Source organism: Paroedura picta, chromosome 4 (genome assembly GCF_049243985.1).
Source record: "Paroedura picta isolate Pp20150507F chromosome 4, Ppicta_v3.0, whole genome shotgun sequence".
In the NCBI taxonomy this organism is placed as follows: Eukaryota; Metazoa; Chordata; class Lepidosauria; order Squamata; family Gekkonidae; genus Paroedura; species Paroedura picta.
The window spans coordinates 134,297,201-134,310,734 of record NC_135372.1 but is presented as its reverse complement, the minus strand read 5'-3'; the positions used below and the strand labels follow the sequence as shown (position 1 = coordinate 134,310,734).

General features: G+C 47.8%; 1 protein-coding gene across 4 annotated transcripts in view; it reads right to left on the bottom strand.

The window, feature by feature from the left end:
* Positions 1–13,534, bottom strand: part of ZNF831 (zinc finger protein 831) — a 49,039-nt gene that overhangs the window by 8,729 nt on the left and 26,776 nt on the right. For 2 of the 4 annotated variants that reach the window (XM_077335741.1, XM_077335742.1), the window contains exon 2: positions 78–4,244. In XM_077335741.1, coding sequence (XP_077191856.1) covers positions 78–4,229 — 4,152 coding nt within the window. In that variant the 5' untranslated portion in view covers positions 4,230–4,244. Of the gene's footprint in view, positions 1–77; positions 4,360–10,554; positions 10,592–13,534 lie in introns of those variants that run through there. The other 2 variants (XM_077335743.1, XM_077335744.1) reach the window with 2 other exon arrangements.

The following is a 13,534-nucleotide window of genomic DNA, read 5'->3' as shown; positions in this document are numbered from 1 at the left end:
TCCAGTCTCCCCACCACATCCTCACATTTGTTTTATTCCAATTTACATTCCTGAATTTGGATAGAGCATGCTATTACCTTCTGCATTTGCTGGCCCTGAGTACAAAAAGCCATTGGTGAGTTCGCAGTTCCACTTGTTGAGCCTTCGTTCGCAGCCTGCTTGGTGTGTTTCATTTTGCAAAATGTCAGGCTACCTTTCGAGCTGACTTTCTCTTTCTTAGACGTATGCAAGGAAGAATACACTGAATCTTTCTTCTCCTTTTGCTCCACGGGAAGAGGGAGGTTTCGGGTCAAACAACACCAAGTCAAGCGAGGTTCAGCATTGAGAGTTGGGAAGGACACGCTCAAATCTCGGCTCTTTGAACTCCCCGCATGGGAAATCCTGCTTAACTGGGACAGGGTGTGAACCTCCTTCTGTGGGGTGCAGACCATGTGGCAATAAAGCATGTCCGAGGAATGGCAAAGGCATCTGGAACTATCCCCCGAAGACGTGGGTGACTTTGAAAAGGAGTTAATTCCTGGTTCCCATTCCTTGATTTTATTATCATGATTTCCACACAAAGCTGCCCTTTCAACCATTGAAGAGACTGAGATGACGGAACTGTTCCCTGAGTGTATTAACTTTAGGGCCGGATTCCTGCCCGTCATGTCCGAAGTAATGAAAAAACCTCCAGTGTACATTGATGTGAAGCAGATTTTCTTTCCTGTAACATATGCTGAGCAGACCATTGTGTCCCCTTCACCTTCCTGCTCTTCACCAGTATTGTCCCTGTCCTCTGCTCTTTCCACCTTCTTCTGCCAGGCACTCTGGTGTTGGTGACATCTCCCGTCTACCCTGGTTGTGATGCTGGTTGTTTCTAGGATTGCAGGTGAACAAGCTACAAGAGACTTCCGTGTTGGATGACTGTCCCATTTTAACTCTTTTGTTCTGGTCACCTGATTCAGTCCCAGTTGCAAAGGGCACACACAGACTTCTGTGGAAGTGGTACCCAGCGATTTGTAATTATGGGGTAGTTTATCGGTGGAAGTCATTGGCAATGAAATTAGAGTCTTTTGGTCCAACCCTCCTGGAGGAAGCAGAGACATATCTCTATTTCCTTCTTGTGGGTATTTGAGAATGTACTTGGGAAGAAACTCATTTTTCTTTAGATGTGGTGTTACCAGTGGCTGAATGGATGGAGATGCTGTGACTATATCTCCTTTTGGAGATGGCATTCTTGTCCCTATTATCATTGAACCACGGTTTTCTGTCAGCTTATGAAAAGAGTGAGAACTGCAGATATATTCCTTGGTCACTTCGGCCCTGAGTTGTTCAGAAAATGAAAATGCAGATACGCTTGCTGTGTTATCAGCACTGGAATCCCTATTATTTGAACTCATTGCGGGATACTGGACTATTTCCTTGCATTCCCCACTGCTACTCAATGAGTTCGTGTCAGCTGTAAATTTTGGTGTTTTTGCTTTTACCAAGCTATTTATTGAAACCGGGGCAACTACGTTAATAATTTTGAATTGATCGAGCAATTTCACAATTCTATCCTTCGGGCTGCTAGGGCCGCAGCTGAGATCTGATGTGTTTTCTTTGGTTTTCTGTTCGTCTACTTTTAGCTTTTTCCTCTCCGAAGGCAACTTTTGTGATTCCCGCCCACCATTGCCCCAAGGAAGTAGGTCCTCATGTGCAATTGGGAAGCTTTTGTTCCCACCAGGGTCTTCTCCTTCGATGGGTGGAATGTCTTCATGTTCTGGCACATGTTTAATATATTCTCCTTGTCCACCCATCTCCTCTGATGCCTTGCCACACCCTGGCAAGCTAGCAGGCAGGATATTAGGCTCTTGGTCTGGGGCCTGGCAAAGCTGGAGTTTCGATTCGCAGCCGGTATTCAAAGACAATATCTGGTTGTTACCATCCAGTTCTTTTTGGAATGCACACAGGTCTCTGCATGTACATGCAACAAATGTTGTAGGCTTCCCCGTGGGTTCGCCATCACTGACTGAAAATGATGTCTCCATTAGTTCTGAAAAGCTCCCTAAACTCTCTTGAGAAGAAGCACTCTGTGATATCCGACCGGCCACAGAGCTTCCTTCCGACCCTTCAGTGTTCAATTGAGCAGGAATGGCCACTGGGGATGAAACTAGATTTTTAGGTGATGGACCTCTGCCACTTCGAGGCCCAGTGATTCTCTCAGGACTAGCAGCTTCCTTGGTATCCAAGGGGAAGTCTGAAATGTCAGCGACCTTATTTCCCTTTTGTTTGCTTTTCATTTTTTGGTAGATTTTCTTAAAGGACTCGTTGCCGTACACCTGCCATTTTTCCTGAGAGAACATTTTGACTTTCCTCTGACCGGATTTCTTGCACTTCGCGGTCGATCCTTCCACTCTGGCTCCAGCCTTTTTAGCACCTTTCGCCTCTTCTGAAGAAGCTGATGGTTCCATTATATTACCGAGAGGCAAATCATCTACAGCCACCTGTCTCACCAGCGCCCGGGGGTGGCTGGACGGAAAATCCTCCCTACCTGAGACAAACCTCTTGCTATGCGACAGGCCGGGAACACTTGCGTTTGGGGTCACTCTTGTGAAAGAAGGGTTCAGCGAACTATCCCCTTGGTCCTGAATCCTCCTCGTACTCTCCACAAAAGGCAAGGAATTGCTCCGGGTGACAGGCACGCAGTCTATGGTGGTGGAGAACTGAGTGGGGACTGAATGGAAAAACAATGGCTTGGCTTTCTCGAAGGGCATAAAGGTAGACTTGGCCGAGCAAAGCGAGAGGTTCTTTCTCCGGTTTGTGTCAAGAGATCGTATATCGAAATGGAACGAGTCTTTGTATGTGTAAGGCATGGGTAGGTCAATGCTTCCTTGCTTGGACAGGACAGTTTTCCTGGGCCTCACGTTGTCCAGTTGGGTGTCGTCCACCACCGCTTTATTCTGAGAGATCAGTTTAGCGATGTGCTCCTCCAGCTTCTTCTTCTCCAGCACCGAGCTTCCCGTTGCTTTCTCAGCTGGGTCTGCTTTCAAATGACTGGCTGAGGTACAGCTCAGATCACTCATGGTGGTATCACCATCTGACTCTGTGCTGTGCTCGCAAAGACTATGTAGAGGGCTGGGGGACATCATTTGCTGTTCCACGCTATCCGAGCGCGAGAGGTACCCCGAGTCAGTGCTCTCGCATTTCTTGAGCTTGTAGTCTGGAGATTTGCTATCCCACAGCCTCTCTGGGTAGGTGGCCTGCTGCCTCTGCGAGTGTTGACTGACCCCTGGAGACTTTTGGTCCTGTACCTTCCTTCTCTGCAGTAGAGTGGCTAGATCTTTCATGGTCTCTTTTTCAAGGACGTTCTGATTCAGCCCTCCATGGCAGGAGTTGTCAGTTGTCACACCCTGGCCTTCAGAGGCTATGCTTAAAGTGTTCACCGCCGGCAATGAAGTACTGGGAGGTTGCTTCTCACTGGTTATCACAGCAGTAGATTCCGACATGGCTTGTTTAATAGCGGCCCTCGGATAGTCACAATTCCTTTCACTCGTCCTTGTTGTCTGAGGGGATCTGATGTTCTCAGCTTCCTTCTCGCTCTCCTCTAACAGGCTACCGCTGTCCGACTCCGAGGGCAGCCTTGAATTGTTGACGTGCGTTTGGGTTCTCCTGTGCTTATACAGATTGCTCTGAGTTTTAAACGCAATGCCACATGTGGTGCACGGGAAAGGCCTCTCCCCTGTGTGCGAGCGCATATGTTTCTCCAGAACGCTTGGCTTCAGGCAATCACGCCCGCAGTGTTTACAGAGGTATTTCCCGGCACTTTTTGGGGACTTCCCTGGGCTTCCAAGAGGGGCACAGGGAGAAGAGTTTTGTGGCAAAACCGGTAAGCCACCAACCATGTTTATTGTCTGGAAGGGCTTCTGAGGGGCTGCATGAAGCTGGTCGGTTCCCTCCGAATGTACAAGTGGGCTGAGGATGAAAGGCATGTGACTGTTCTTCTGGTGAAAGCTGGCTTGGTTTGAAGAGAGCTGGCTATTGGGCTGCAGGCCTTCGGACTGGATAGGTTGATAAAGTGGAATAGTCAGTGCTTTTAGGTATATAGTCTGAGAAAGTGCCTGCTCTGGCTGGAGAATTACTGGACTCAGTGAGAAACTAGATGCTGCTGGTATGGCTTGAAGGCAAGAAAGTTGGATGGGCTGATCTTCTAATGAGACCGGGGGAGCGGGGAGTTTCTGGGAATCCATTTCTTTGAGATTATGCATCATTCAGCGTTCAGCTACCTGCAGGAGAAACAAACACACACAGTTATATTGCAAACCAACGTCTTGACTCTTTCCCACATTCAAAACGATTGCAGGGTATACCAGCAAAGAGTCATGACTCAAAGGCACACCTAAATGAGTGCTTAAAATTAATTAATACCATGACAATACCAGTACCTAAACTTTTATATTGGATGTGTGTGTGTGTGTGTGTGTGTGTGTGTGTGTGTGTGTGTGTGTATATATATAGAGAGAGAGAGAGCCTCTTGTGGCGCAGAGTGGTAAGGCAGCCGCCTGAAAGCTCTGCCCATGAGGCTGGGAGTTCAATCACAGCATCCGGCTCAAGGTTGACTCAGCCTTCCATCCTTCCGAGGTCGGTAAAATGAGTACCCAGATTGCTGCTGGGGGGTAAACGGTCATGACTGGGGAAGGCACTGGCAAACCACCCCGTATTGAGTCTGCCATGAAAACGCTAGAGGGCGTCACCCCAAGGGTCAGACATGACTCGGTGCTTGCACAGGGGATACCTTTACCTTTACCTTATATATATAAGTTATATAGTAAGTTATATATATAGTTATAATTAAACAGTGAACTACAACTGAATTCCAGGGGACTGATTGGCTGTTTTGTGAAAGAATTATCATATGGCTGTATTCGGATGTGTGACACAGTTTACTAATTTAACAGAATTAATTATTGCTATATATTCCCACTATCATGTAGGGAGTTCATAGTCTGATGAAGAGTGCTTGCACTCGAAAGCTCATGCCCTGAATAAATCTTTGTTGGTCTTAAAGGTGCCACTGGGCTCTGATTTTATAATTAAGTATTTAATTCTGTCTGTTGTGGGGAGAGGAAAGGGAAGGCAAATCTAAGCCGCTTTGAGACTCCTTTGGGTAGAGATAAGCAGCATATAAGAACCAACTCTTCTTCTTCTAAAGTCCTTCCCTTTCCTCAGTTCTCCCCTCCCCACTTTCCTCCCCCTCCCCCAAAATCTCCAGGAATTTTCCAACCCAGAGCTGGTAGTGCTACCCATTAAGAATGATCATTATCTTGTAATGCACCCCATGTATTTTCCCTGCCTTTCTTAACTCCAGTGGGCACTCCTGGAAACAAGGTCCTTTCTGCTGTTTGGTGGCGTGCCCACTTCACTGTTCAAAGGAGCAGCCCTTTTAATGACTGTCTGCTCAACTTTTCCACTAATTGTACCTCGTTGGACTCTCGCGGAAGTTGGAAGGACCAGGTGCTGATTAGTCTGTAATTCACCCCTCCACTGGGTCCTTGTGAGTCATGTTGATAACAGTGTTTCTCAAACCCTCAATTGTTGTTGTTATGTGCGAAGTCGTGTCCGACCCATCGCGACCCCATGGACAATGATCCTCCAGGCCTTCCTGTCCTCTACCATTCCCCGGAGTCCATTTAAGTTTGCACCTACTGCTTCAGTGACTCCATCCATCCACCTCATTCTCTGTCGTCCCCTTCTTCTTTTGCCCTCGATCTCTCCCAGCATTAGGCTCTTCTCCAGGGAGTCCTTCCTTCTCATGAGGTGGCCAAAATATTTGAGTTTCATCTTCAGGATCTGGCCTTCTAAAGGGCAGTCAGGGCTGATCTCCTCTAGGACTGACTGGTTTGTTCGCCTTGCAGTCCAAGGGACTCGCAAGAGTCTTCTCCAGCACCAGAGTTCAAAAGCCTCAATTCTTTGACGCTCGGCCTTCCTTATGGTCCAACTTTCGCAGCCATACATTGCAACTGGGAAGACCATAGCCTTGACTAAACGCACTTTTGTTGGCAGGGTGATGTCTCTGCTTTTTAGGATGCTGTCTAGATTTGCCATAGCTTTCCTCCCCAGGAGCAAGCGTCTTTTAATTTCTTTGCTGCAGTCCCCATCTGCAGTGATCTTGGAGCCCAGGAAAATAAAATCTGTCACTATCTCCATTTCTTCCCCTTCTATTTGCCAGGAATAAACCCTCAATAGCTGGGGGCAAAATTAGAAAAGATGCCAAACACTCAGCTGCCCCCGAAATCTGTCTCTGGTTCCCGCCCATCTGGCATCACTCACCAATTATAAGGTTCTGCATGTCCTCACCCCCGATCCGCATAATGAGAGCGGGGTTTCCTGGAACTACTGAAGATCATTAGGATTCACATAAGTGGCATTAAATGTCATGAAGGAGGTGTGGAGATTCAACGAACGGCAATCCCTATGTTTAGGCCAGGGAGTTTTTTAGGACTGAGGAGTCACAGGACATGGCAAATCAGGAGAAGAGATCAACCAAGAGCCCGTATAATAAAGCCTATTAGCATAGCTTGATTTAGAATCATAGAATCATAGAGTTGGAAGGGGCCATACAGGCCATCTAGTTATTTATCGTATGGCTTGTGTAGCTTAACCAGGAAATCTGAGGGTATCCTGGCAACCAGGGAAGGGATGTATGGAAGTGGTTTGCCATTTCCTGCCTCCACATCATGACCCTTAGTGTTCCTTGGAGGAACTCCCACCCAAATCCTTTTAGGTCTCCCATCCAAATACTAGCCAGGACCGACCCTGCTTAGCTTCCAAGATCTGCCAGGCTATCTAGGTTAGGGGCAGCAAAGCTTAATATTAATGATGATTAGGGTTGCCGGTTCCTCCTGGTTACTGGTGGGATGGTTGTGGTAAGGTTGTCGGATCCAGGTTGGGGAACTCCTGGAGATTGGGGGATGGACCATGGGGAGCACAGGGGCCCCAGTGCCAGAGAGTCCTTCCTCCAAAGCAGCCAATTTCTCCAGGGGAAATGACCTCTCAAGTCTGGAGATGACCTCTCGAATCTGGAGACGAGCTGTAATTCCAGGATATCCCCGGGTCCTGCCTAGAAGCTGGCATTCTTATTGATGATTATCATGTTGATCAATAATCCATAATGTTTCTGCAGCCAGATACTGGCAGTTGTGGGTCCTTTATTAGAAAGTGGCACACACCACACCAGATCACACAAGGAAGAAGAAATGTACATCCTGCACAGAAATTGGGGTGCTCTGACCCAGATCTTGCACGGCTTGAGCTTGGATCACAGGCTCTCTCTTTTCCCTTTCCATCCGGCATCTCAAAGAAACCTTTCTGTCTCTTAAAAAATCTTTGCCTGCCATTCCCATCAGGTACTAGTTAGTCTAGCACTGATACGTGGGAATGTTTCCTTCTAACTATCAGAGTGGCAATCCCATGCACAAGCATACGGACAAAGGTGGCCATTGCACACATTGGATAATGCACTTTCAGTGTACTTCAGCCACGTCCTGCAATTTTCCTGTGAGAAACATGAAAATCCGGTTGCAAATGATCACCACAGTGCACTAATTCACAAGTGCTGAATAATGCACTTTCAGTGCATTTTTAATGCACTTTGTAACATTTTACTGTGTGAAATGGCAGAACTCCTTCGGGTAGAGACTCCTTCGGGTAGAGAAAAGCAGCATATAAGAACCAGCTCTTCTTCTTCAGTAATATCAGGGCTCTCTCAGCCTCACCTCCCTCACAGGTTGTCTGTTGTGGGGAGAGGAAAGGGAAGGCGATTGTAAGCCGCTTTGAGACTCCTTCGGGTAGAGAAAAGTGGCCTATAAGAACCAACTCTTCTTCTGTTCTGACTGAGCAGGAATATCAGGGCTCTCTCAGGCTCACCGACCTCACAAGATGTCTGTTGTGGGGAGAGGAAAGGGAAGGCGATTGTAAGCCGCTTTGAGACTCCTTTGGGGGTTAAAGCAACCTCATAGCCATCTTTTTATTAGTCTTGGCAAGAAAACTTGTAGGAGAAACTCGTTATTCTCCAATAAAGAAGCTTTCTTAGTAAACAGAGTTTTCTTATAGTGGCAATCGGCTGAAACCTCACAACACACCTATTTGCCAACCCCGGGTTTGGAATTACCTAAAGATTTGAGGATGCAGCCTGGGTAAGGATGGTCCAGGGAGAGCAGCGTCCTCAGTAGGAGACAATGCCATGCAATCCACCTTCCAAAGCAACCGCTTTCTCCAGGAAACACGGAATAAACAAACATTTATTCATATGTTTCTGTAAATAAATAACTATGTAGTCCGGGGATCAGTGGTGATTCTGGAAGACCTGCAGCCCCCACCTGGAGGTTGACAACGCTATTTGCATTCCCCCTGCAGGGCTGGCTTAGGCCTGGCTTACAGCCACAACTGCAACAGCTGTATGTTGTTTGCGAGGAGCCTGAGGCATTGCTGACACTGCAGGGGCATTCAACCCAGTGACCCTCCTGAGCCAATGATCCACCAGACGCTTTCCTGGTTAGTTAAAGGGCCATTGTGCCCTTGCAGGGAAAGTGACCTCGACCCCTTTGCTTTTGCAGCCCCGTTAAGCACACCAAAGAGCTCTGATCACTGTTTTTATCGACTAGAAGCGTTCTCAGTGGGCAGGGCGCTCTTGCCTTCTTTGGCAGGCTGTGGTGTGCCTAACAATGGTTTGAATTATTGTAGACAATGAAAAATAAAAGCCATTGGAATAAGAAATACGCATGCCATCCTGCCAGCAGTGACTCACATGAACACATCTGGTTCACAGATTGCTTCTGCTTATGTACAGGAATAACTCCCTTGCGGGGGGCAGAAAACCTCCAGATTCTGTGAATGAAGAGCCACTCTCTCAAGGCAGTGGCAAAGTGATGGACTATCTGGGGGGGAGAAGGTAGAACAACCTCGGGATGCCATCTTCCAGGTGGAGACTTGGGATTCCCCAGTTTTACAGCTCATCTCCAGACTAAAGAGATCAGTCCCCCTGGAGAAGACGGCTGCTTTGGAGGGGGGACTCCATAGCATTATAGCTCATCTCCAGACTAAAGAGATCAGTTCCCCTGGAAAAAATGGCTGCTTTGGAGATGGGACTCCATAGCATTACAGCTCATCTTCAGACTAAAGAGATCAGTTCCCCTGGAGAAGATGGCTACTTTGGAGGGGGGACTCCATAGCATTATAGCTCATCTCCAGCGGACAGAGATGTTCCCCTGGAAAAAATGGCTGCTTTGGAGGGGGGGACTCCATAGCATTACAGCTCATCTCCAGACTAAAGAGATCAGTTCCCCTGGAGAAGATGGCTGCTTTGGAGGGGGGACTCCATAGCATCATAGCTCATCTCCAGGGGACAGAGATCAGTTCCCCTGGAGAAGATGGCTGCTTTGGAGGGGAGACTCCAAAGCATTATAGCTCATCTCCAAGGGACAGAGATCAGTTCCCCTGGAGAAGATGGCTGCTTTGGAGGGGGGACTCCAAAGCATTATAGCTCATCTCCAGACTAAAGGATCAGTTCCCCTGGAGAAGATGGCTACTTTGGAGGGGGGACTCCATAGCATTATAGCTCATCTCCAGCGGACAGAGATGTTCCCCTGGAAAAAATGGCTGCTTTGGAGGGGGGACTCCATAGCATTATAGCTCATCTCCAGGGGACAGAGATCAGTTCCCCTGGAGAAGATGGCTGCTTTGGAGGGGGGACTCCATAGCATTATAGCTCATCTCCAGGGGACAGAGATCAGTTCCCCTTGAGAAGATGGCTGCTTTGGAGGGGGGACTCCATAGCATCATAGCTCATCTCCAGGGGACAGAGATCAGTTCCCCTTGAGAAGATGGCTGCTTTGGAGGGGGGACTCCATAGCATTATAGCTCATCTCCAGGGGACAGAGATCAGTTCCCCTGGAGAAAATGGCTGCTTTGGAGGGGGGACTCCATAGCATTATAGCTCATCTCCAGGGAACAGAGATCAGTTCCCTCGGAGAAGATGGCTGCTTTGGAGGGGGGACTCCATAGCATTATAGCTCATCTCCAGGGGACAGAGATCAGTTCCCTCGGAGAAGATGGCTGCTTTGGAGGGGGGACGCCATAGCATTATCTTCCACTGAGGTTCTTCCCCGCCTCAAATCCCATCCACTCCCAGCTCCACCCCCAAAGTCTCCAGGTATTTCCCAGCATAGAGCTGGCAACCTTAGTTTGACCTGCATGGACTTGTTCCTGACCGTGGCTTCTCTACTGAATGAAAGAGGATAAGCACCATTTGTTCTGTGCTCAATCTCTTTGCAGTTCAGGGCAATACCGATACTGCTTCCCTCAAACATCTGGAGAGCCACAGTTTGGCCACCCCTGATCTCAAGATAGGGTTGCCAGGCAACCTTGACACTTCCAGGTAGCTCTAGGAATCATCCGGAATTCTGTGGTCAGAACTTCCTGTAAGTAAACCAGGCTTTCTTTTTTCATTTTTCTCCCCAGGATTATTGCCCCCCCCCCCCACCCCCCAGTTTCTGCCCACCAATCAGGGGAGCATTCTCAGGCAAATGGGAACCCTACCTGCAAACTACAGAGATCCATTCTCCTGGAGGAAACGGCAGTTGTGGAGGGTGGAGGGTGGATTCTATGACATCACATCTCTCCTGAGCGCGGAATTTTCAGAGTCAGAATGTGCAACCTGAAGATCCTAACACATTGTGATGTCACACACACCAGTTTCTTCTCTCGCTGCTCCATTGTTTGAGCACTGGAGGTCAGAGGCAGAGGCAGGAATTTCCTCAGCCTGGGCCGCCAAATGAAAAGCCTTGTTCTGGAACTGAAACTCTCTTCCTGTATTTTTCATGATGGGAATGTCGTGACTCATGGCAGGTTCTGTCCAATCACGGCAGCAGAGAGACTTTGCCCGCATGGCTGTGATGTTCCCGATAACCTCCCCCACATTATTCTGGTTCGTCCTGTTCTCTCCGGTCCGCATAGGTTAATTCAGGATTTTATAGTTAAGTTACATTGGAACTCCTGGACTGAACTACAAATTTTCAAGCCAAGCTTAGTTTGAAGGATCATGTTCTACTGTTTAAAGTTGCCGACATACTCTGTTCCGTGTTAAGATTTCATGTTCTCTTCTTGTTAAAATCGTAAATTGTGCATTGGTGTTACTGCGTATATTTCCTTTGAGCACCTATTTGAGTTGTGTTCATCTGTAGGTATTTGGGGGGGGGGGTGGCGTCTTGTGCCATTAAATGGCATGGAAAGAGGTGAATTTTGGGCTTTGGGATGGCGAGAGAGGTTGAATCATCCCACCCCTGTTCCATTTTCTTCCTTAGAAACACCTCCCCAAAGCTGTTTGAAGACCTAGCAGGGGAGAAGTTAAATATCCATTTATTTGCCCATTGGGGGGGCTTTTTTTTTTTTTACTGAGAAAAAGGGATTTTTTGGCCAAATTACACAGCTGCGTTCCAGTCAAGGGTTGCAGAAGAGGGAATCATTGAGACCAATCTCAAAAGACAATAAAGACGGTTTCATTTATTTTGAATCCAGGATGCAAGTTTTCAGAGTCTGGAATCAGATGCCTAATTTATTAGTTTCTGGTATGAATTCATTAATTCATAACTCTTTGAAGTGGAAAAGTCCCTTTCTTAAGACCCATCTGAACGCTTCACTTTGTTGGTTTTCAAGGCTCCAACTTGCTTCTGCTTCAGACTAACACAGCTACCCACCTGAATATTTAAGGCACATCTGTCTCTCCAGATGTTACGGATGTCATTTCAATTGGGTCCAAGCAAACTAGTTCCCAACTGTGGTTCCAAAAACATGAGAAGGTACATCCCCCCCCCAAACCTATGAAAGCATTTTTTAAAGGAACCACAAGTCTGCACAGAGAAAAGCACTGATTAATCTGAACTTTTTTACATTATTTACCAACTTCCAGATGTGAATCCAGACTCTTTCCTTGTTTCTCATTAGGAGGTATTCTCAAAAGCATTGTAACTCAAGTGGAGTGGAGGCTGCAGGCCAGATCTAACCTGCTGGAGCTACCAGGACCATTTCTGCATGGAGGGCCAAATCACACAATGACTCCTGCCCGCAATTGCAGGATAGTAAATGACACTTTTCCACCCCTCCACACTCTAAAGCAGCGGTTCTCAACCGCCGCAGCCCCATGACACGTACATCAGAGGTGGCAGAGCTATGGTGGCAACGGCCAGAACAGCAGCAGCATGGTGTGGCCTTCTCTGCGCCGCCTTCTCTGGGGGGCAAACAACCCTTTCACAGGGGTCGCAGCAAGGCAAGCAGCTTGGCCCGGGGGGAGGGGGGGCGCTGCCACTGTTGCCGCTTCTCCTGCAGGTGCCCGCCAGTTTATATACAATCATGAAGAGGAAGAAGAGTTTATTCTTATATGCCGCTTTTCTCTCCCCGAAGGAGTCTCAAAGTGGCTTACAGTCGCCTTCCCATTCCTCTCCCCACAACAAACACCCTGTGAGGTGGGTGAGGCTGAGAGAGCCCTGATTTCACTGCTCAGTCAGAACAGTTTTATCAGTGCTGTGGGGAGCCCAAGGTCACCCAGCTGGCTGCATGTGGGGGAGCACAGAATCAAACCCGGCAAGCCAGATTAGAAGTCCGCACTCCTAACCACTGCACCAAACTGGCTCTCACGCAAAACTGGCTCTCAATGAACAATGGTCAGTTCAACAATGGTCACACCATTGGTCAGTTTCGGTTTAATTTCTGTGAAAGAACACTTGCATAGTTTTATGGTTGGGGGTCACCACAACATGAGGAACTGTATTAAAGGGTCGCGGCATTAGGAAGGTTGAGAACCACTGGTGTAGGGAAATCTCTGGAGCCTAATTTGAGTCTCTAAAATTCCAGGAGGGAGGGGGTCTGAAAGCTCTGCTCCGGAATCAGCCCCCCCCCCCTGTGTGGGGACAATTTAACTGCTGTTCTTCTTCTCTGCTTCTCTCCTGGGGTGATGGCTTTTATTGTTGTGAAGTTAACTTGAAGAAATCTACAGGTAACTATTTATTAAACTCAGCTTCAGCTTTCTTAATATAAATATGTGTGCGATGTGTGTGTGTGTATAAGACAGGTTACCCCAGGGGTAGTCAAACTGCGGCCCTCCAGATGTCCGTGGACTACAATTCCCATGAGCCCCTGCCAGCGAATGGACATCTGGAGGGCCGCAGTTTGACTACCCCTGGGCTATCCCATCTTCAACATTCCACACTAGGGATATAATTCAGATTTGCATTTTTAAATGGTCAAATTTTTTGTCCTTTTCTGCACTGAAATTCGCCTCTTCAGGCACAGAAAAGAATTGCCCCCTCACTTGCCCCACAGCAAAGGAATCCCCAAAAAACTGGTTTTCATTTTTCTTATATGGGGACTTATTGGGTCTGATTTGAGGATGCCAAATACAGTTTCCCCCCCCCCCCTCAACCATTTTGAGTAATTTGTGGCTGTCCTCCCTCACCTCTCTCTCCCACCATTCTGAAAAATCTGCCTTTAAAAAAAGGGGGGGTGATTGCGTTACAACACTGTT